The 21,330-nt window shown below is 49.2% G+C and overlaps 2 protein-coding genes across 7 annotated transcripts; both read right to left on the bottom strand.

Moving 5' to 3' along the window:
- Nucleotides 1–7,467: 7,467 nt before the first annotated feature.
- Klk8 (kallikrein related-peptidase 8) lies at nt 7,468–13,762 on the bottom strand. Of its 4 annotated transcripts, NM_001324398.1 has the most exons (6): nt 13,647–13,717; nt 13,162–13,239; nt 12,511–12,670; nt 11,967–12,229; nt 9,081–9,214; nt 7,468–7,680 (listed from the first exon to the last, which is right to left on the bottom strand). In NM_001324398.1, exons 2-6 carry the CDS (start codon nt 13,229–13,231, stop codon nt 7,525–7,527), a joined length of 783 nt encoding a protein of 260 aa, NP_001311327.1. In that variant the 5' UTR covers nt 13,232–13,239; nt 13,647–13,717; the 3' UTR covers nt 7,468–7,524. The 4 variants fall into 4 exon arrangements, with proteins under 4 accessions (NP_001311327.1, NP_032966.1, XP_030098463.1 ...); NM_008940.3 differs by having other exon boundaries at nt 13,162–13,717; XM_030242603.1 differs by having other exon boundaries at nt 7,472–7,680; nt 12,511–12,734; nt 13,162–13,762.
- Nucleotides 13,763–14,535: 773 nt separating this feature from the next.
- On the bottom strand, nt 14,536–19,669 carry Klk9 (kallikrein related-peptidase 9). Of its 3 annotated transcripts, XM_006540537.3 has the most exons (6): nt 19,566–19,669; nt 19,255–19,392; nt 18,959–19,115; nt 16,765–17,030; nt 15,606–15,742; nt 14,536–15,303 (listed from the first exon to the last, which is right to left on the bottom strand). In XM_006540537.3, the coding sequence occupies exons 2-6, from the start codon at nt 19,295–19,297 to the stop codon at nt 15,151–15,153; spliced, it is 756 nt and encodes a 251-aa protein (XP_006540600.1). In that variant the 5' UTR covers nt 19,298–19,392; nt 19,566–19,669; the 3' UTR covers nt 14,536–15,150. The 3 variants fall into 3 exon arrangements, with proteins under 3 accessions (XP_006540600.1, XP_030097802.1, NP_082936.2); NM_028660.3 differs by lacking the exon at nt 19,566–19,669 and having other exon boundaries at nt 14,538–15,303; nt 19,255–19,403; XM_030241942.1 differs by lacking the exons at nt 19,255–19,392; nt 19,566–19,669 and having other exon boundaries at nt 16,765–16,926; nt 18,959–19,070.
- Nucleotides 19,670–21,330: the final 1,661 nt, after the last annotated feature.

Raw genomic sequence — 21,330 nt, 5'->3', positions numbered from 1 at the left:
TATCACAGATCTTTCCCTCCACCCTCTTTACTGCAGTCAGGCAGGGCGGGTGGAAGCCAGCCCCCACACATTCTAGCATCACCTCGTCAAGGATTGAGTCGGTCCCTGGAGCAGAATTCAAGCAGATGCAGAAAGCACAGGGGCATTCAGTTTGGAGCCTTACAAGGATTGTTTTCTAACTCTGACTTTCTCTCAGGGTAGCCCAGACCCCACACCGTGACCAGGACCAAAGTGTTAGAAATCCTGCCTGCTGCATCCAGTACCGCCTTTGAGGCTGAACTCACTCCCAGCCCAAAAAGACTTAATGTTGTTTGTTTGTTGTTGTTGTTGTTTTGTTTTGTTTTAAAGATTCCACACTCAACACCAGCAGGACTCTTATGGATATAGGTCTCATCTCTGTCCTCATGTTCTTTAAAAATAAATTGTAAGTTATATTTACATATTGTCTGTATGCATGTGTGCCATGGTTTACACGTGGAGTTGGGGAGTTGATTGTCTCCTTTCATCATGTGTGGTCTGGTGGTGGCAAGCACCTTTTCTCACTGAGCTGTCTCGCCAGTGGTCATATTGATCTTTCATCATATAATACATTGATTTTTTAATACATTTTTACATTTAATATCTTATATACACTTTAATACATGTATATGTACATATACATTTAATATTGTTTAATGCACTTACATAAAACATATACATTATGTTTTCTAATATCAAAGATGTAAGTATCAAGCATTATCTAATAGTGTCCCCTCCCCCCCACCAGGTCTCATTTTCTCACTTTTTTTTAAAAAAAGATTCCACTCTACCTTTCTATGGTGGTGAGAGTATTGGGATTAAACGCAACACCTTGCACATAGTAGGTGAGTGCTCTACTGCTAGTCAAACCCTAGGCCCTCACTGGGGGATTCTTATGTTCATAGAAAGACACAGACAGGTAGGTAGATGTGGTGTCACATACCTGTGATTCCAGCTCCCAAGGTGGCGGCAAGAGGGTTGGGAATTCAGGGTTGTCTTTGGCTATGTGAGTAGGCTTGCACAAGATACTCTCATAAAAAGATACTCTCATAAAAAACTTTTAAAAGGTGGCTCACTTTTTATCCTGACTGGTGGTGTCCCCCTCCTGGGTGCCAATTCTGAGACTGTACCAGTCTTCTTAGAACCATGACGAACATGGCAGTAGGTTAGACCAACACACTGTGGATGAACGGAGGTGACCTTCTGGGGTTGCAATGTTGTTTCTGAGCCAGTGGACACACTCGCAATGGCATGTCTCCCTCTCCTAACTGTTCCAAGCATCCTTCTGGGTTATAGCTATTCACTCTTGGAGTTGAATACAAGGCCAGCTCATACATGGCCCTCAATAGAAAGCCAAATCCACTTCTGAATTCTCTGCCCTCCCCCTCTTCCTTCTCCCTCCTCTTCCAGAGACAGGCTGTCACTCTATAGCCCATGCTTGCCTTGAACTTGTGATCCTCCCATCTGACTTTTGAATGTGGGGGTGTCAGATCTGTGTTGGCATTTCTCTATGGAGCCCTATATCAAACCACAGAGGTTAAAAATCCAAGTCTTTCTCTGGTCCTTGCTTTCTTCACAGTCCTCATGCCATATCCTGTTTCAGACCCAATGCCCCAAACACATGAAAGAGCTGTATTGAGTATCAACTGTATACCAGGCTGGCCCACATGTCAAAGATACAGAGATGCATACGCTTGAATAGAGACTCTTTTATTTCAAGGTGTTGGTAGACTTTCATAAAAACAATAATCAACTCATGATAAGGCTAGGGAAATGGCTAGTTGGTACTTGCTCTGCAAGCTTGAGGACCTGAGTTCAAATCCTCAGCCCCCACATAAAAAGCCAAACATGCTGTGCATACCTACAACCCCACGTCGGTATGCCTGCAACCCTGTTATTGCCGGTGGATGGAGACAGGCAGATCACAAGATCTTGCTGGTCAGGCAGCCTAGCTGACTTGCAAGCTTCTGGTTCACTGAGAGACCCTGTCCCATGATGCTGAGGTAGGAAGTGACAAAGGTATCCTGCTCTAGCCTTCTCCACATATGCATGGGTACCTGTACCCATGTACCCAAGCTGAGGCAGGTAAACAGATGTGAAGTAGCAGTGTGTTTGTATGTATGTATGTATGTATGTATGTATGTATGTATGTACACACACACACATACACATTTGTATTGGTTACTTTTTTGTTCTTATGACAAAATACCACAAATACACAAATAAAGTGACCTATAGAAAGGTTTATTCTTGTTTATGGTTCCAGATAGTTGGCATCCATAATGATGGGTAGCAGCCATGGCAACTGGAGCAGGAAGCTGAGAGCCACGCCCAGCCGCTCACTGAGAGACTCTAGGCAGAGGCTGTACTACTGAGCTACATTTCCAGACCTCTTTTTACTTTTCATTTTGATGCAGTGTCTCACTCTGCACCAGAGGTTGAACTTGAACTTATTCCATAGCTGAATGCCTGCTCTTCCTGCCACGCCTGTTTCCCTAGTAGTTGGCATGACAAAATTTTCCACTGAACATGACTTCCAGACACAATTTTCGTCCTTCTGACCAACTTTAAGATAATTTGTGCCAAGCAGCCCTGTCCTGACAGGAACGCCATGATAACTATATTCAAACTAAGTTACTAAGGCTCAAGACCTTTTCTCCTATCAAGTCCCAAATTGAACCCCAGAATGTAGACCCCACAATGGGACTCTGGCCCCAGGAATTATCAGTCTTCCTGACTTGGACTTTCCAAGCAAGCGTTGGTGGTGTCCAGGAAGCACTGCATAAACAGGTGTGAGGTTTCATGACTGCAATCCTAGCAAGGGAGGGGAGATTGGAAGCAGGAAGATCAGAGGTCAAGGTCAACCTTGGCTACATGGGTACTTTGAGTCTACCTGGACCACATGAGACTGAAGACTTCTATTGTGAAAGAGTCAGAGTAGTAAGGGGGGAAGCTCCGGTCTTTGAAAGACCTGTTGATGTCGAAATCCCTAGATGTTACTGTGCATGCCGATCCCGCTGTTATAGTCTTCATTAGTAAGGCTGGTTTTGTGACTAAACACCGGTCCCTGAGCTCAGTGAATCGTGTGTGTGGCGCTCACTGTTGTTTTCTTTAGCAGAGTGAGCCTGCATCAGCTGGAGGTACTTAAATAAACAGTATTTTGCAAACCACCTAGCACCCACAGAGCCGCCTCCTTACACTCAGTCCTGCTGAGCCATTCTGCCTCAGGGTGTGACAGAAAAGAACGTGGCCTCACAGGTCAATCCAATACCAAGTTACTCACCCTGTGACTTCAGGTGAGTGACTTCACTCTTCTGTGTGTCACTGTGCCCTCCTCTAAAGTGGGAGAGAGCAGGGTCCACCAGAAGGATTACCTAAAGTTGGGCACGAGAAATGGGTATGGAGAAGATGCTGAGCTCGAAGCACAGCAAAGAGGCTTCCGTCTCTTGTCCGCCTGCAGGACGCATGTCACGTGCTTCTCAGACCCGGTAGCTTTTTTTTTTCTTTACTGATTTTATTTACATGTGTGTGTATATCTGTATGTGCATGTATGCACATAGGCAGTACCTGTAAAGGCCAGAAGAAAACGTCTGATCCCCTGTAGCTAGAGTTACAGCTGGCTGTACACCATCTGACTTGGTTCCTGGGAACTGAACCCTAGTCCCCTGGAAGAGTAGCAGATGCTCTTAACCACTGGGGGTGTCCCTCAGGCCCATTTGTTAGTTCTCAGTTGGGGTGGATAGAGGATTGTCACCCTCGTTTCACAGATAAGAAAATAAACAGCTACATACCGGAGGAGGAATTTTGGAGCTGTGAGGCTAGCTCAGTGAGTAAAATGCTTGCCTTGGGGAAACAAAGACCAGGATCCCGTTCTAGGGAGCTAGAGTCACATGGGTCCCTGGGGCTTTCTTGCTGGACAGCCTAGCCTACTTAGCAAGCTCCAGGCCAGTGATAGACAGTAATAGATCCTGAAGGTAGACTATGCCTGGGGAAGGATGAACTTGACCTCTGACCTACACACAGGTACACACACACCTCATCCTCGCACATTCCTTAATTCTAGCACACAGGAGGCAGAGGCAACTGGATCTCTGAGTTCAAGGTCAGCCTGATCTACAGAGAGAATTCCAGGACAGCCAGGGCTACAAAGAGAAACCCTGTCTCGGAAAACCAAAACCAAAACCAAAGAACAAACAGAGGCATTTCTGTTTGGAGTTAAGCCCAACACTTGTCACCAAAGTCCCATTCAGACACTCAGCCTCATGTCTTTCCTTGTCCTCAGATCCATCCTGAAGCCCTTTGCTGGTGACGCCTATGGCAGCTCACAATCACATGCAAGAACTAAGAGCCAGTCACCCTTCCAGCTGTGCCCTGCCCGAGGTATCCTGTACACACTCACTCCAGCAACTCCTGACTCATCCATGGGTTCTGATGGCTTATTGATTCTGACCTCCTGGGTCTCATTTGTGGTCATTTTAGAACAACATGCACTTCTTTAGGGAGAGGTTCCCTCCTCTCCTATCTCTTGTGAAAGTCTCCCTCACAGTCCTCCTATCCCTCCCTCACACTGGAGGATTTGATCCCTGAAACTGGAGTTACAGATGGCTGTGAGCTGCCATGTGGGTGCTGAGAGAGCAGTGCACTGGTCTTAATCACTGAGCCATCTCTCCAGCCTCTCCAGGTAATATTTTTAGTATGATACCTTAAATTTATTCTCTGAGTATTCATGGGTACAGTATCCTGGATAGATAAGGACTCAAGCCAAGCCAGCAACAGTCATGGTTCCTGGGGCGGGTCCCCTTCAAGCTGGACCAGAGCTAGAATCTAATTGTGCAAGGCATTGGACACACCCACCTACCCTGTGAAGGAAAATGGTCTTCAAATAACCCAATCAGCCATGTTTCATACCGCATGACACCATATAGCCACTGGCTGGTTAGGATTGGTCTCTTGAATAAAGTTCAGTGAAATCATTAGGCACTCAGTAATCTATGAAGTGGCTGCAGGAGAAAAATAATATTGACTAACCCTGCTCTCTTTTATTTAAAGACCAAAATTCATGAGTTCTTGGGGCTGTGAGAGATGAGATTAAAAACATCAAGAGTTCAATTCCCAGTACACCTACCACAACCATCTTTAATTCCAGTTCCAGAGGATCTGATGCCCTCTTCTGGCATCCTTAGGCACCAGGCATGCATACAGTGCACAGACATACAGACAGGCAAATACTCAGACATATGAGGAGAGGGTCAGGGAGAAGAGAGAAAGAGAGAAAAACACACACACACACACAGAGAGAGACAGAGAGACAGACAGAGAGACAGAGACAGGAACAGGGAGAGGCACACAGGGTGGAAGGAGAGTGAGGGGGGAGAGGAAGGGAACAAGGGAGGGACATGGGGAGGGGAAGGGGGAAACTTGATGCTTCTGCAGAGGATGCAGGTTCTGTTCCCAGATGGTGGCTTACAACCATCGACTTAACTCCAGCTCTAGGGAATCTGGTACCATCTTCTAGTCTCCTCAGATAGCTTCATACATATCTGTCTGTCTGTCTCTCTCTCTCTCACACACACACACAGAGACATATGCATAAATAATAAAATAAATCTTTAAGAATGCTGAATGTGATAAATTTTTTAAAAGTCTGTGGCCAGATTTACAGTTCTAGGTTGTACACAGTTCCTCCTGTGGAACAGGCCTTCAATCCAGCCACAAAGCCATTAGCTACCCTTGCAACATCCATGCCACTACTGTACCCATGAATAGTCAGAATAAGTGTAAGGTATCATATTAAAAATATTATATCAAGAGGCCAGAGAGATAGCTCAGTGGGTAAAAGCAGTCCACTGCTCTTTCAGAGGACCCAAGTTTGGTTCCCAGCACCCACATGGCAGACCACAGCCATCTGTAACTCCAGTTCCAGGGAACTAATGCCCTCTTCTGACCACTATGGCCACTGCATGCATGCATGCACGCACACACGCACACGCACACGCGCGCGTGCGCACACACACACACACACACACACACACACACACACACATATACATGCAGGCAAAACACCTATACACATAAAAATTACTTTAAACCCATGTTAAAATTCCTTATGAAGCCTGAAATTTATAGCACAGTGGCATGCACCCCTCATCACATGGGAGGTGGAAGTAGAAAGATCAGGCGTTCAAGACCATTGTTGGCTACATATATAGCTGGAAACTGAGACCAACCTAGGCTATGTAAGACCCTCTGTTAAAAAAAAAAAGAATGAGTGAGTGAGTGAAACACACACACACACACACACACACACACACACACACACACACGAGCCAGTCCTTGTTGTGATCAGGTGTGGAGAGGCTGAAGCAACAGTATTGTAAATTCAAAGCCGGGGGTGGCTTCAGAGTGTGTTCAAGAGTCCAGTCAATCTAAACCTAGTAACGACTGTCTAGAAGTAGAATGTACTTAAAAGAGTCCTGTGGTGTTCACAAGATGGCTCAGCAGGTAGAAGAAGCGCTTGCCACACAAGCCTGATTTCCTGAATCCAAATCCTAGAACCTCCGTAAAGGGAGAAGGAGAGAAACATCTTCATGAAGTGGTCTTCTCCACATGCATGCTGTACACACACACACACACATCACACACACAGTGATAGTAACTTAAAAATAAATAAATAAAAGGTCTGTGGATAGATCTCAGCAGTAGAGCTACCTAAAATCCACCAGTGAGGGGCAGGAGGTATTGGCTCAGTGGGAGAGACTTTGCCTAGAATCCTTGTGTAAGGAGCTGGGGACATGATTTGAGGGTAAAGCACTCGCCTGGCCCGGCAAAGCCTGGGGATCAATCGCTACCACCAACTTGAAATGCAGGAAAAGCATAATGGAAATGTGTGTGTGGTGTTCTCCTTCTGTTCCAGTGCTCAGGAGGCTAAGGCATCAGAATCTGGATTTTGAGACCAGCCTGTCCTATATAATAAGGCCCTGTCTCACCAGGAAGTGGAGGAAAGGAAACAAAAAACACTGATCGGCCATAGACTAGACAGGGGTTTTTGAAAATTCTTACAAATTTTGAGCCTTTAAAACAGTACCCCACCAAAGTTGATCTCTTCTTCCTCCTCCTCTTCCTCCTCCTCTTCCTTTTCTTCCTCCTCTTCCCCTGCTCCTTTTTAAGGCAAGGTCTCACATAGCCCAGCCTGGCCCTGAACTTACTATATTGCTGAGGCTAGCCTTAAGCTCTTGATCCTCCGACCTCAACCTCCTGAGGACCAGGATGACAGACATGTTCCACCATGCCCAAGTCCTTCAAGCCCTTGGATAGCCATTCAGAAAATGTGATGGGCACAGAAGCCATGGGGACCTAGTCTCTTCATGCCTCCCACCAAGTCTGTTAGCAAGATGTAGCCCTTTGCCCTCCTTTATCTCTCCTCCCTAAACACAGGTCAAAGCACAGTCGAGGAGCCAGCCAATGGTGGTGTTTATTGACAACCCCCCCCACACACACACACCAGGATCAGTCCCTGTTGTCCATGGTCTTCTTGATCCAGGTAGTGTAGCGGCAGATTTTGGTGTAGACTCCAGGTTTCTCGGGTTTCCCACAGGGGTCTGAGCCCCATGAGGTGATGCCCTGGAGCATCCCGTCGCACACCAGAGGGCCTCCTGAGTCACCCTGAACAGAGGCAGAGTTGTGTTTGCCTTAAAATGCCTGCATTTCCTTTCCTTCTGCACCCACGCAGCATTTAAACTCTGGATTACATCTTACTATCTAGTGTGGTACATGGAGATCAGAGGTCACTGCAGCGAGCTGTTCTCTCCTTCTACAAGGAGGGTCCTGGGAATCAAACTCAGGTTGGTGGTTTGAAAAGCAAGTGGTTTTACCTGCTGAGCCTCCTTGCATTGAAACCCTCAGCATTTAACTTTTGAGAAACAGTCTCGCATAGCCCGAGTGCCTCAAACCCTCTGTGTAGTTGAGACTGACCCTGAATTTCTGATCCTCCTGCCTCCACCTTCCAAGTACTGGGAGGCGTGCACCACCACACCCAGTTTCTGCACCACTGGGGATAGAACTCGGGGTTTTGTGTGTGGTAGGCAAGCACTCTTAACAACTGAGCCACATCTCCTGGTCCTAAAACCAATTTTTCCACGTGGTAGAATGGTTGGCTTCCTATAGGAAATGGGAATAAGATGTGGTGGTCCAGTGGAAGGAAGTGGGGTCTCCAGTGCAGAGAAGAGCTCTAAAGATGATGGTCAAATTCCTGACCAATGAGAAAAGAAAGTCATGTGTCCAAAGTGTAATTCATAGAGAGGACACCAGGCTTTCAATGAGGGGGACTCAGCTCATGACTCCAGTTGGGGAGCACAGAGGAAAGAATGGGATCCTCATAGAGATGGATGGAAAGATACCTCATTCGTGCACAGGGCCAATCCCTAAGGGGCAATGGAGAGGGTCTTCGTGGTCTCTATGGCAGGCTGCTTTGTGAGTGAGTGAGGGGAATGACAACATCCTTGGCAAATGAGGAAGAAAGATCTGCCTTTCAGGGTCTAATCATTAGTGATGTGGATGGAGCTTCCATGAAAGGGTCAAAGCCAGAGGAAGTCCTACCGGTATAGATGCATAGCAGTTGACAGGGAAGAGAATATTATATCTGTGGAAAGATCCCATGAGGGCAGGATGGGAGGTCACCGAGGAAGTCTGATTCCACTTCGTGGCCAACTGAGAAGGCAAGGCTGGTCCCCAAGGATGCAATGACAGAAGGAAACTTCCCTTGGAAACCCGGTGGCAGAAACCAGACCATTTTGAAGAGCTAGGAGTGAAGCACTGCCTAATCCTTAGCTTCAGATTGTCCTCCATACCACCTCCCCATACCTTACCATGTACACGAAGAGTGACAAGGCTAGGACTGTGACCAGCAAAGCTCCTGAGTATGCCAACCTCACTCTGTGACCTTCTGTGCGTAGCGAGCTTTCTCTGAACCCTGCCAGCACGACACAACTTCTCTGTCCACTACATCTTTTGGGTCACCCCCATCCACACCAAGCTGTGAGGGAGCAATTCTGGAGGTTGCTTACCTGGCACGTGTCAGCTCCATTGCTGCTGCCAGCACAGACCATGCCCTCGGTGATCTTCCCTGGATAGGCTCTCTCACACTTGTTCTGGGAATAGATTTTCACTTCCGCACAGTTGAGGGTGTTTGGAAAGTTCTCTGAGAAAGAAGAGGCAAGAAGAGACAGGCACCTTTTCTCTCCATGCCATCCACACTAGACTTCCCTTCTGTCCCTTGGCTGGACATTCCACAGAGCCCACAGCTTCCCAGACTAGTGCATCTTTCTCTGTCTAGCCAGGAGCCCTCAAGTCTTAACGTCTGTTTCTTGCCTTTAGTAAAATTAAAATCTAAGAACAGATGATGGAGGGGGATTTCTTGTCACTAGCCCACCAGGTCCTTAATTTCATCTATATTCTCCTTTTCCCAAATATAATCTCCTCCTAGAAGCCCTTCCTGACCACTCTAATTAAAGCCTATCAGTTTGTCCATCCATTTGGGGACAAGAGAGAGAGAGAGACAGAGAGAGACAGAGAGAGAGAGAGACACAGAGAGAGACAGAGAGAGACAGACAGAGAGACAGACAGAGAGACAGACAGAGAGACAGAGAGAGACAGGGAGAGAGAGAGAGAGAGAGAGAGAGAGAGAGAGAGAGAGAGAGAGAGAGAGAGAAAAGAAGGAGGAGGAGGAGGAGGAGGTGGGGGGATTGAATTCAAGTCCTCGTCATACTAGGCAGGCACTGTATCACTGAGCTACATCCAAATCCTCTTTTTCATTCATTCATTAATTTTTGTTTCTTTTAGGGTGTTCTCATATAGCTAAGGTTAGCTTCTAACTCTGCAGAGCTGAGTGTTCTTCTGATCCTCCAGCTTCCACTACTCAAGTGTTGGGGTCATAACTGTGCATGTCACATTATATATACTATTGATTTTTGAGACATGACTCTCATTAAACTGCTTAGACTAACCTTGACCTTGAGATCCTTCTGCCTCAGCCTCCTGGGTATCTGGGATGAAAGCCTGAGCCAGCTCTGGGGATTGTGTATTTGTTTATTGTCTATTTCCCCCAAGTGGGGCAAGCACCAGAAGAACTTCACATTTGCTCATGACTTTATGCCTGCCCCCATGCTGGCCACAGTATCTTGGTCATACTGGGTGCTTAATAAATGTTAATGACTGGCTGTGGGTATGGCTCAAGGTAGAGCCCTTGCCTAGAATCCCCCAAGAAGGCCTAGGGGCGTGGCTCAGTGATAGAGCACCTGCCAAACATGAGTGAGGCCCTCAGCTCAATATCTAATACTGACAAAAAAATTAAAGACTGAAATTACAATTAACATTGCTATTAATCCCCTTTACGGAGAAGACCCAGAATCTTCCTGCTCCCAGTCTCATGGGACCCTCACAAACGCTCTTTGAAGAGGTCAGGGTGCACTCATTCATTTTATCATTCATTCATCCATGCAGGGTAATTTACAAAACATTTCCAGGATCCCAGGGAACTTCCAAGCACACAGAGCACATCCTCAAGAGAACAGATAGAAGTGGTGGCAGACATCTTTAACCCTGACACTTGCGGGGGCAGAGGCAGGTGGATCCCTGGGAGTTCAAAACCAGACTTGTCTACATTGTTCCAGGACAGGTACCCACATGGTGAGTTAAAACCATCTATAACACCAGTTTTAGAACTTCTGGCCTCTTCAGGCACTACGTGGACCGAGTACACACACACATCCATGCAGACAAACACTCATACACATAAAAAATAAAATAAAAAACTAAAAAAGAAGAACAGATGATTCTCTGAGAGATATCCCAGTGAGTCAAACCTTAAGCCTGCTGGCCTGATTTTGATTCTTAGGACATCACGGTGGAAGGAGAGAATTAAGTCCCGTAGGTTGTCCCCAACCTCCACCCATGCACTGTGAAACACACACATGCATACACAGTGAAATGAAAACTAAAGAAAGCAGAACCCTCTTAGAGCTTATTACCAGTTGGATGCTGACTCCCTGCACGTCACTGGAGAAAGCAAGGCTGGGAGACAGGAAGTGGCTCCCCAGGGGGCTAATGAAAAGATCCATCCATGCCTCGGTATGCATTTCCAAGCCACACTGTCTCAGTAGAAGTCAAGACGTGTAGGGACCTGATGACTGGCGTGGTCAATGCCTGGAGGGCCCCATTGTTTTTCTGAGCTGAGTCCCACTTGTTCTCACTATGAAGTTACAAGCTGAGGAACATTCTAGACATGCCAACACCCCAAAGGGACTAATGTTTGGCTCACGAATAAGAAAGGAGTTTGGGCCCTCTTGGATCATGGAGGCTGGGTGATGACGGGTCTGGGCCCTAGAGCGTGGGAAAAAGCAGGGTCTGAAGGTGCTTGCTGCCAAGCTCACAACCTGGGTTCTAGCCCCCAGGAGCAGAAGAGTGGGAGGCAACAACTGATCCCTACAGACTGTCCTCCGACCTTTGCATGTATTCTGGGGCATGCATATGTGCACGTGCTCATACATACACATATACACAAATAAATAGATATAATTTAAAAAAACCCAAAGTGCCCGTGCTTCACCACATGTATGTATTGAGATGGGGTCTGTCATTGAACCTGGATCATTAGGCTACGATGGTTGACTGACAAACCCTGGAACCCTCCTGTCTCCACCTCACAGCTGGCTTTAACAAGGTTGCTGGGGATCTGAACTCAAAGCCCCTCACACTTGCTAAGCAAGCACTTTACTTACAGTCCCCCTCCCCTTCCCCATAACACTTAATGTGCTCACTTTTCTCTTTCATTATCTTCTCTTAGGGTGTATGGAGGTCAGGGTATGTTGGGGAATGAGGTCTGCAATGGCTTGGGGTCCACTGGGGTGATTGCCTTCTCTTCACCCTCTTAGGTAGGGGGCCCAGCTCTTTACCTTGAGGGCTGGTGACAGTGCCCCAGCCTGATATGATGCACTTCTGGCCAACTTTGGGACACAGATTGGCCAGTTGGACCGGCTTCACCTTGTCCCCGAGGTTTGCTGAGTTCTGCAGTCGAATGAGCATTATATCGTGACTGTGATCTTCTGGGTTGCTGTTGTTGTAGCAAGGATGCTGGATAGACTGAGCCACCTGGATCTCCTGCTCCGGCTGATCTCTGCTCTGGAGGCTATGATCACCCAGACGCACGGAGTACTTCCTGCACAAGGAGGGGTGGAGGGGGTGAGGAGTGAGGGTGGATCTTGGAACCCAGAAGGAAGTTGGGGGTACTTGGGGGTTCTTTCCACTCCTTCTCCCTCAGAACCCATTCATCTTCCACCAAGCCCAGGAGTCCAGGCCCTAGCCTGTCTGCCTCAGATCCAGCAGTCCTCCTTAGCCCTCCTCCCTCAGACCCAAGTTTTAACTTCCTCCTCTTCCTCAAACAGAGCCCTGAGCCTCTTCCCTCCAGGTCCACCCACATGTGCCCAGCCCTTCACTCACTGTTTTTTGCAGTGGGCTGCCGTGAGGACCCATCTGTCTCCAACCAGGACACCCCCACAGATCAGTCTCTCGCCCTGGAACAAGGCTGCCTGCCAAGGCTGGGAGTGGGGTATACACTCTCGACCTTCCAGGATCTTGGAGCCCTGAGCTCTGGTGAGCCCTGCATCAGGAAGGAGAAGGGTGGGTCGCCACCCTCGATGTCAGAGCCCCAGCCAGGAAAGCCACTGTGGGTTCAAATGGACACACAGGCCAGTTCCTCTGCGGACCGTCTCTTATGCCTTCAACAGATAAGTTTCCAGCATCCATTGGAACATGGCCACATGTAAGTTCACTGAGACCTGAGAATAATCAACACTAGGCACAGCCCTCACCATGCTTCCACGCACGTCTACACGAGTTCTAGACATCCCCACACCAAATTCAGCTTTGTCTGACAGGCAATAAGAATCTCTTCCGCAGCCATGCATCTATGGGAAACTCAACCCACTTCCTCACCACTGAGTTGCTATCTCTACTCGCTACCAAGAAAGCTCCCCGGTCCCCAAGCCCACCACAGGCACCCACACACCCACGTGTCAGAAGGAACTCACTCAGAGTCCAGTAACCCCTACCCCACTGAAGGCCCTGGGTGGTGGGACCTGTTCCTCTCACCTGCCCACGCTCCCATGAACAGAAGCAGAAGGATCCACGGCTGGATTGCACAGGGTGGGGGGCGTCCCATGGTGGCCTCTGAGGAAGAGGGTGGAACTAAGAGGAAGTCCGAGGGAGGAGCCTGAGATCTTGTTGTCTGGGGAACTGGGGGAAGGAGGTGTTTCCGGAGCTGTCTTGAGTCTTGCTGGAGGATGGAGCTAGGGGCTGAGAAAGCTAGGGCAGAGCTCTAGATCCCCGAATTTTAGTGTGGGGGAGAGCTTGCTGTTGGGGATCCAGACATTATAAAGGAGTTCTGGCCCACTTGTGAGATTGGAGAGAAAGATCTGAGGCTGTGACTCCAACGTCCTGGGGAAGAGGGAGCTTAAGAGACCCGCTTGAAGATCCTGAGAGAAAGAATGTGAGCCTGGGGGTGGGAGGGTCCTGGGCTCAGAGAAAGGGGACCTCCCTGCGCCTGAGGTCCGTGTCTGGGGACCTCTGCGCCTCACCTTCCAGAATGCAAGGGGCGGGGTCACTCGGACTCGGTGGAAGAGGCCCCCGGACTTCCCTTCGGTGTGTCGGGTACAAGATTTTGCAGCCTTTTAACGAGGAAGCCCCGCCCACGGCCCCGCCTTCTGCCCGCACCTTGCTGCGGTGCGGCTGAACCCGCAAGCGCTCGAGGAGGGGCACGGGCTGGAGTGACTTTAGGAGGAGGGACTGGAGCCTCGGAAACCGAGGTGAGGACTAGAGGGGCAGTGCACCGACCCCCGGGGTAGAACGGAAGAGATGGGTCGGAGGGAGGCAACTGGAACCTGGGCTCGTGGGCCTGATGGAGGAGGGCTGGTATTTGGATATCTTGGTCTGAGAGAGAAGGAACAAAGCCTGGACCCGAGTCTGAGGGAGAAAAGTGAAAGCTTGAATCCCCGAGTCCGAGGGAAGTGAGTTGGGGTTTGAATACCTCATCTGAACCCCTGGATTTAAGGGAGGAGCTCTGATTTAGACTTCGGAGTTGGAGGGTGGAGGTTGAATCTGAAGAAGGACTGGGGTGTTCTGCAGGGTCTGAAGAAGCAGGGGGCTGGAATTAAGTTCTCTGTCCTTAATGAAGGATGGGCTTGAAACTGAATTTTGTGAAAATTGGGAAAGGCGGTGTTCTGGTTGGGGACTTTGAGGGCGGGTCAGGAACCAGCCCGGGGCATCTGGGTAGGCAGGTTAGGGTGGCGCTGTAACCTGGTTTCCCCTTCCTCCCAGGGCGGCGGGACCAGCCCTGGCTGAAGTCCCAAGGTGCTGCAATAAGCTTGTTGTTAAGGTTGCAGAGGTTCGGCCGGAGCAGGTTCGTTCATTTACCCTTTCCTCCCAACCTGTGCGCACCCTGTATCCCACATTACAGGCGACAGGAAGTGATCGTTCCTATGGTTTATTCTGATTCACCTGGGGGCTCTAGAGAGATCAATGCTCCCATCATCCTATGTCAAGAGTCAGACCCAAAACACACTCGGAGCAGAACCCAGAGCTGTTTGAGGTCCACGTGCGCAGAATAGGCGCAGTCCTAGCGTGACTAGGAGTGGGGACAAATGGGATGGAGTCCAGAGAAGAAATCCTATTGGGTGAAATATGAAGGGTTGCAGCAGCTATTTAGGGAAAGATATTTCTTGGCGGTGATCCTGAGGGTTGGGCTATTCCAGAGAATGGTGATTAAAATGGTGTAGCATGGGCCAGGAGCAAAGGAGGTGTGTCTCAGTTGGTTTTTTTTTTTTTTTTGAAGGGGCGTGGTTTTATTATAATTGTTTTGCCTGGGAGCAGACCCCAAGAGGGAAGATGACCTAAGTGGGAGGAGTCTTCGGGGGAGACTAAGGAGTGAAGTCTGAGGGTCCGAAGTCTGAGAGGGCGGAGTTTCATCATGGGGCGTGCGGGGGTGCTTTGACACGCATCAGAGAAGCTGGGGCTCTGGAATCCTGCAGCATCCTCTCATTCTACATCCGTCTTCCTCTCCAGTCTGTCCATCTTAGCATGAACTCAGTTTTTTTCCATGGTGCTTTCAATCCACTCCAGGTAGTCAAAGACGTTAGTGTAGACAGCGGGTCTCCGGGGTCTGGAACAAGGCTCAGATCCTCCAGACACTATACCTGCCAAGGTTCCTTCGCACACCAGGGGTCCCCCAGAGTCACCCTGTGCATGGTGAAGAACAGAGCTGTTAGCTGGGTCTATTCATGAGAATCATCGGAAGCTTCCTCCTGAGAAAGCCTCTGCCATTCATCACCCAGGAGGGCCTGGTCTGTAGTCTCTCCTCCCTCATTTCCATGAATAAAAACTCACAGATCTCATCTCCCATCCCACCATGTAGCATCCTGGGCTCCCAGAACCTCCTAGTACTCAGCCTGGATCCCTAGGTCCTGGAGTCTGTGGTTCCAGCCATCTCCTACCCCGAGGTCTAGAAAAGTGCTTCCACCCTCCTGCAGGGGATGGCTCACCTGGCAAGAGCCTCGGCCACCCTCCCACAGGCCAGCGCACAGCATCTTCTCAGAGATGTGGCCCGGGTATGCCCAGCGGCAGAGCTTGTTGTCCAGAATGCTAATGTTGGCACACTGCAGTGTCATTGGATACTGTACTGTTGGGGGAGAAGGATGGAGGATGTTCTCAGAATCTGAGGCAGCACCCCTAAGAATCTTCCCTGACGCTGTTCCATCCTTGGGACTCCCACGGAGTCATGAGGCTGAGACTCAGAAATGAGATCCCAGACAGTCAACCCAGGGCTGGAGAATAGATGGCTAAGGGGGAGAGAAGGCCAAAGGGAGAGAGAGAGGGGGGGGGGAAGTGAAACAGGAAGGTCTGTCTGTCTGTCTGTCTGTCACAGGAGTGGGGTGAATAAAGACCAGGGAGGGAGATAAACATCCCTGAAGCGAAACCCACTGCCAGAGGCAAATTACAAGGCGGCCATGCAGAGAAAAGGGTTGAGAGATGTTATCAGAAACCAGACAACACAGTTCGGGGCACATGGTCTCTTGTTGCAGACAGAAATGTAGACTCTACTGCTACTCTGGGGGTAACCTGTATTATTGATTCTGCCAAGTAGATGCTATTTTGAGTGTGAGCACATTTTTGCCCATATATATGTATATGTGTATAATGCTGTATAGATTAGGTTGGCTTCAAATTCCTAGAGATCTGTCTGCCCCTACCTCCCAAATGTGGGGATTAAAACCCACCACATTAAACCCACCACCACATCCTGTTCTGAATTGTCTGTGTGTATATACGTGGTATATGCACATGTGGGGGGGGGAGGTGTGCACAGAGGCAAAGGAGGCCATCAGGTCTTCTGCTCTGACACTATAGAATATTCACTCAACACAAGGTCTCTCACTGAACCTAGAGCTAGGCTGGGAGCTAACAAGTCCTAGGGAGGAGGGGCCCCTGGGAAGAGAAGAGGGGGAAGATGGGATGAAGGGGAAAAAAAGGAGGAGGAGAGGAAGGAAGAGAAAAGAAGAAGATGGAGGAAGAGGATGGAGGGGGGGAGAAGGAAAGAGGGGAAGAGATTTAGGAGGAGACAGAGGGGGAAGAGAGAAGGAAGAGAAAGGGAAGAGACGAGAGGTGGTAAGAGATGAACAAGGGTTAAGGGCAAACCCATACATTTGGAGCTTGACACACTGCCCCAGCCAGAGATAAGGCACTGGGTGCCCACAGGTGGCCGGCTCTCGGTGAGGTTGAGGGGTTGCACAGCTGGAGTCAGCCGGACCTTCCGAGGTAGCCGGATCAGCATAATATCATCATTGTGGTCATTGGCAGAGAGATCTGGATTGAACCCAGGATGGGGGAAGAAGTCTGTGACCAGAAGCAGCTGCTCAGGGCCCTCCCACCGCCACAGATGATGCTCCCCGAGGCGGACCCACAGGTACCTGTGAAGACAGACTTCAGAGATCAGGCTGGGGACGGGGAGCTCGGTCCACCCAAGGTCCTGTATGCCCCTTCACAGCCACACACCCTCTCCAGAGCTCTGCTCTTTGTAGTCTACTTTCCCAAATCAGCCACCTTCTTCCCCATCCCACCTGGGGCCCCACTGGTGACATAGGTTCACTGGAACCTTGTGGATGCATAGGAACCCCACCTACCACACAAAAACAACCCCACCCCTGCTCTCACAAGTCTGGTAGCTTCTGTGGGAGTGGCTTTAAGTGTTTTCAACGTGTGTATGGTTAGGGGTGGGATATGGATAACTTCCAAGTTTTCCAGGAATCCTAAAAGCCACTTCCACCTGTAATATCCATTACTACCCAGGTATTTCTCCTTAGGTTCCCTGCTGCAGCTCCAGCAAACTTGCTTTGGTCTAAACTCATGCTATGCGCAGTTGGGAACTTTCTATGGTCTCCAGGTCCCCTAGCTTCCAACTATCAATAGGAAACATCAGGGTGATGATTAAAAACTTGGGGTTTGGGGAGTATGAGGTGTTATTTCTGTGTCTACTCCTCTCTGACACCCCGGGGATGAGGAAGCTAGCCCCTTCGTCTGTCTAGCTCTCCTAACTCCTCCCTCTCCACAGCCCTGTGATCTTGGGGGCTGATTCAAAATATTACTCTCCCAGCCCAAGATGGTGCTCATCTTGCAAGGATGCATGTTGGGAAATTCCTAGAGAGAATATTGGAAAAGCCTAGGTGACCTTGTCTGGAGAAAAGGTAGAGAGGATTCTTTCACCTTATAGTGTCCAGGACCCTAAAACAACTGGAATCAGGATCCCAGAATGCTAAGAGTCTAACACCTCATTCCTGTGCTTCTGAGATTGGGAAGTTCAACTCAAGGGACCATATAGATCTTATTTTGTCAGAAGTCCAAGATTTTTGTCCTATGGTTGTGAAAGCCCATCATTCTAACACGGAGGGGGAGGAGGGGGAGGGGAGGGGAGGGGGAGGGGGAGGAGGAGATTGTTAGAAGAACAGGTGTTCAAGGCCACTTTTGGCTACATAGCAGGTTTAAGAACAGCCTGGGCTATTCAAAACCCTGTCTCAAAAACAAACTGAAGGATTTTAAGATTGTCTGCTCAAAGATTCTAGAATCCTAGTATTCTAGGACAGTAAGACAAGAGTTTTACAGATCTAGTACCCAGATAAATATTTGATTTAGAGAACATTAAACATCCAGAGTTCAGAGCCATTCTTGGTCCACAAGACTCTGCAAGGGTGGGATTCTGGGATGTTAAACCTGTCAGGTCTTACATGTTCATCAGTCCATTCCTAACACTGTGGTCGGAAATCTAGTAATTCCTGACTACAGGCTCGTAGAATTTTCCCTTCCTTCATTCCTTTCTCTCTATCCTTCTTTCTTTCTTCCCTCCACTACATCACTCTTTCTTCCCCTCCTCTCTTCGTCCTCTCTCTTTTGTCTTCCCCCAATCACTCTTTGCTTTCTTCTTTCTCTCTTTTGCTTTGTTGTTGTTGTTGTTGTTTTTCTTGAGAGAGTTGCATGGGTTTCAGCTGGCCTAGAACTTATGTAACTGAAGATGATCTTGAATTTCTGATTGGGCTGGGATGCCTATTCACAGATGCCCAGCACTCTGTGAAGGCAGATGTCTCTGGATCTCTGTTCCAGGTCAGTCTGGTCCACATTGCAAGTTTCAGGATAGCCATCATTACTACACAGTGGGACCCGAAGAACGTATGTATTGAGTCTTAGAATCAGGTCTCTGAGCAGGTAGCTAAGAGCCCTGGTTTAATGTCAGCTGTCTCCAGCCTCCAGTTCTGAGCCCCCAAAACCTCAAGCCAGGCCTTCCCCTCTCCGCCCCCCCCCCCCGGTTCCCAGTCCCAGCTGGGGCTGGCCAGCTCTGGACACTCACGGCTTTCGGCAGTGAGCAGCTGTGAGCAGCCATTGATCATTGATGAGCGTGGCTCCACAGAGCTGCCGGGTGAGGTAGAAGAGGCCAGCCTGCCAGGGCTGAGAGTTGCGTACGCATTCCCGGGCTCCGACGGCACGGGTGTCAGCTCCACAGTGGCCTAGGGTGCGGTGGAGGGCACAGGGGTCAGAGCCAGCAGGTTGGGGAGAGCTCAGGGAGGAGTTTCTTGGGGAGTCCAAAGGGTGAGGACACCTTATAGGGGAACATGGGGTTGGAGGGTGCAGGTCTGGGCTTCTCACCTGCCAGCAGAGAGAACAGCACCAAGGTGAGTCCCAGCTTCATGTCCTTGGGCACAGGTCCTTTGGCCTGCTACTGGGCGCCTGGCCTTCTTTATGGTAAGCCATAGAGATCTTCCTTCCTCCTCCGTTGGGGCCGCCCTGTGATTAATCAGAGTTGGGAAATGTCCCCGGGGGAGGCAGAAGGCCTTATGACAGGGTCCTCTGGAAGGGGAGGGGGCCCAGGGGACTCTCCACGGGGCCTCCTAGCTCAGCAGAATTGGCTAAATGGGGGAAGGGTGCTGAGCCTTGGAGAGTTTTTGTCAGAGCCTTACGAGGGTGGAGTTTGCATCCCATGGCCTCAGGCTTCGAGATCTGGATTCAAAATGCTCTATGGCTTGGAGGAGGAGGGGAACAGGGAGGAGAAGGAAGAGGAAGTGGAAGAGGAAGAGGAAGGGAAGGAGGGCAGAGACAGATAGACAGAGAAGCAGAGAGACAGAGAGACAGAATATATATGTATATGTATATATATATATATGTCTTAATGAGCATGAAGCTTTCTCCTCCAAACCAAACCTGTTCTGAGATCATGATCAGAGGTCCTTCCCTCAAGCACTCCTGTGGTGTTGAGAAATCTGGTCCTATCTGGATTAAACTACTCTTGTCATAACCTGTCCCCTTCCCCATAGTTCCCCAAGAGCTCAGGTGCTCACGGGTTCTGGAATCAAGCCCATCTCTCTCCACGCCTCCCGTCTGTCCTCGGCCACCCTCTGTCCTCAGCCACCCTCTCAGAACTTCACACCTGCTATATTGGTCTTGCCCATCTCCCCCACTTCTATTTTGCCCATTGTTCATGTGTCTCCCTCCCAGCATGGGGTGAATCCCCTGGGAGAGCCCAGCCTAGGTCTGACTCATCCCTGTCCCCAATATCACCCTGTTCTGGGTGGGGCTCTCTGGAGTCCTCCAAAGATGTCAATGACTGAATGAGTGTCTTTCTCCACATCCTTCTTGTTCTGATAAACTCTTACTCATCTTCAGAACCCATTGCTCTCTGCTGACATGCTCTCAGTGATTTCTTCAGGCCAAGGCTGAGTTGGCCCTCATGTCCACTTTCTGATGCCCAAGCCTGAGGATCAAGTTGAGATCTGCTCCCTGGAACACCCCTTCTCTCTGATGTTGAAGTATGAGCTGGACCAACTATGCCCAATTCTCTTGGGGGTAAAGGTTAGATGTGTGACTTAGTTGCTGGGGCTGTTAAATGGAAGTGCTAACCAGAGCTGCAGGGAGGGAGCAGATGGCACTAATGGGCAGGTATTATTCTCATCAGAGTGCTTGGGGAGATGGTTCAGTGGGTAAGGTAGTTACTGTGCAAACCTGAGGACCTGAGTTCAATTACCAGAGCCCCTGTTTAAAACACACACACACTCATACACACATACATGCGTGCACACACAAACACACATGTACACACACCCCACCACCAACACCACTACCAACAACAAACAAACAAATAACAAACAGGCACAGTGGTTCATGTTCTTTTAGTCCCAGCACTCGAGCTGATGACAGGCAGATCCTGGGGCTTGCTGGCAAGCCAGCTTAGCCAATCTGTGAGGTCCAGGTTTAGTGAAAGGCTCTGTCTCAAAAGCTAAGGAGCAACAAGAAAGCTCAGTGGGTAAGGGAGGCTGCTGCCAAGCTTGACCTGAATTTGGTCCCCAGGACCCACGTGGGAAGAAAGAAGGAATTGATTTTTATAAGTTGTCCTTTAACCTCTACCTGTACACTGTGGCATGAATAGCTCTCAGCCCCAATCACACACAAATTAAAAATAATAAGGCATAATAAGAAGAGGTAGAGGAGCTGAGATGATGGCTTGGGGGTTAAAGGCACTGGCTGCTCTTCCAGAGGACCCCAGTTCAATTCCTAGCAACGACATGGTGGCTCAGAACTGAGACTCCAGTTCCAGGAGATCTGATCCATTGCTCTCTGCTGGCCTCCTTCCACATGTACAAAGTTTTCAAATACACATACAGCAAAGTGCACATACATACTAAATACATAAATAAATTATAAAAATAAAAAGTTAAAGAATGATATTTG

The sequence above is a fragment of the Mus musculus genome, chromosome 7 (assembly GCF_000001635.26).
Source record: "Mus musculus strain C57BL/6J chromosome 7, GRCm38.p6 C57BL/6J".
NCBI lineage: Eukaryota > Metazoa > Chordata > Mammalia > Rodentia > Muridae > Mus > Mus musculus.
The sequence above is the reverse complement of the archived record's forward strand: the minus strand, read 5'-3'. Positions and strand labels throughout refer to the sequence as shown.

Coding starts and splice junctions, on each gene's coding strand:
- Klk8 (NM_008940.3), bottom strand. CDS start 13,231: ATGGGACGCCCCCCACCCTGTGCAATCCAGCCGTGGATCCTTCTGCTT. Junction 12,671..13,161: donor GTTCATGGGAGCGTGGGCAG/GTGAGAGGAACA, acceptor TTCCTGATGCAG/GGCTCACCAGAGCTCAGGGC. Junction 7,681..9,080: donor ATGGAGCTGACACGTGCCAG/GTAAGCAACCTC, acceptor GCCTCTGTTCAG/GGTGACTCAGGAGGCCCTCT.
- Klk9 (XM_006540537.3), bottom strand. CDS start 19,297: ATGAAGCTGGGACTCACCTTGGTGCTGTTCTCTCTGCTGGCAG. Junction 19,116..19,254: donor GCTGTTCTCTCTGCTGGCAG/GTGAGAAGCCCA, acceptor ACCGCACCCTAG/GCCACTGTGGAGCTGACACC. Junction 15,304..15,605: donor GTGGCCGAGGCTCTTGCCAG/GTGAGCCATCCC, acceptor CACCATGCACAG/GGTGACTCTGGGGGACCCCT.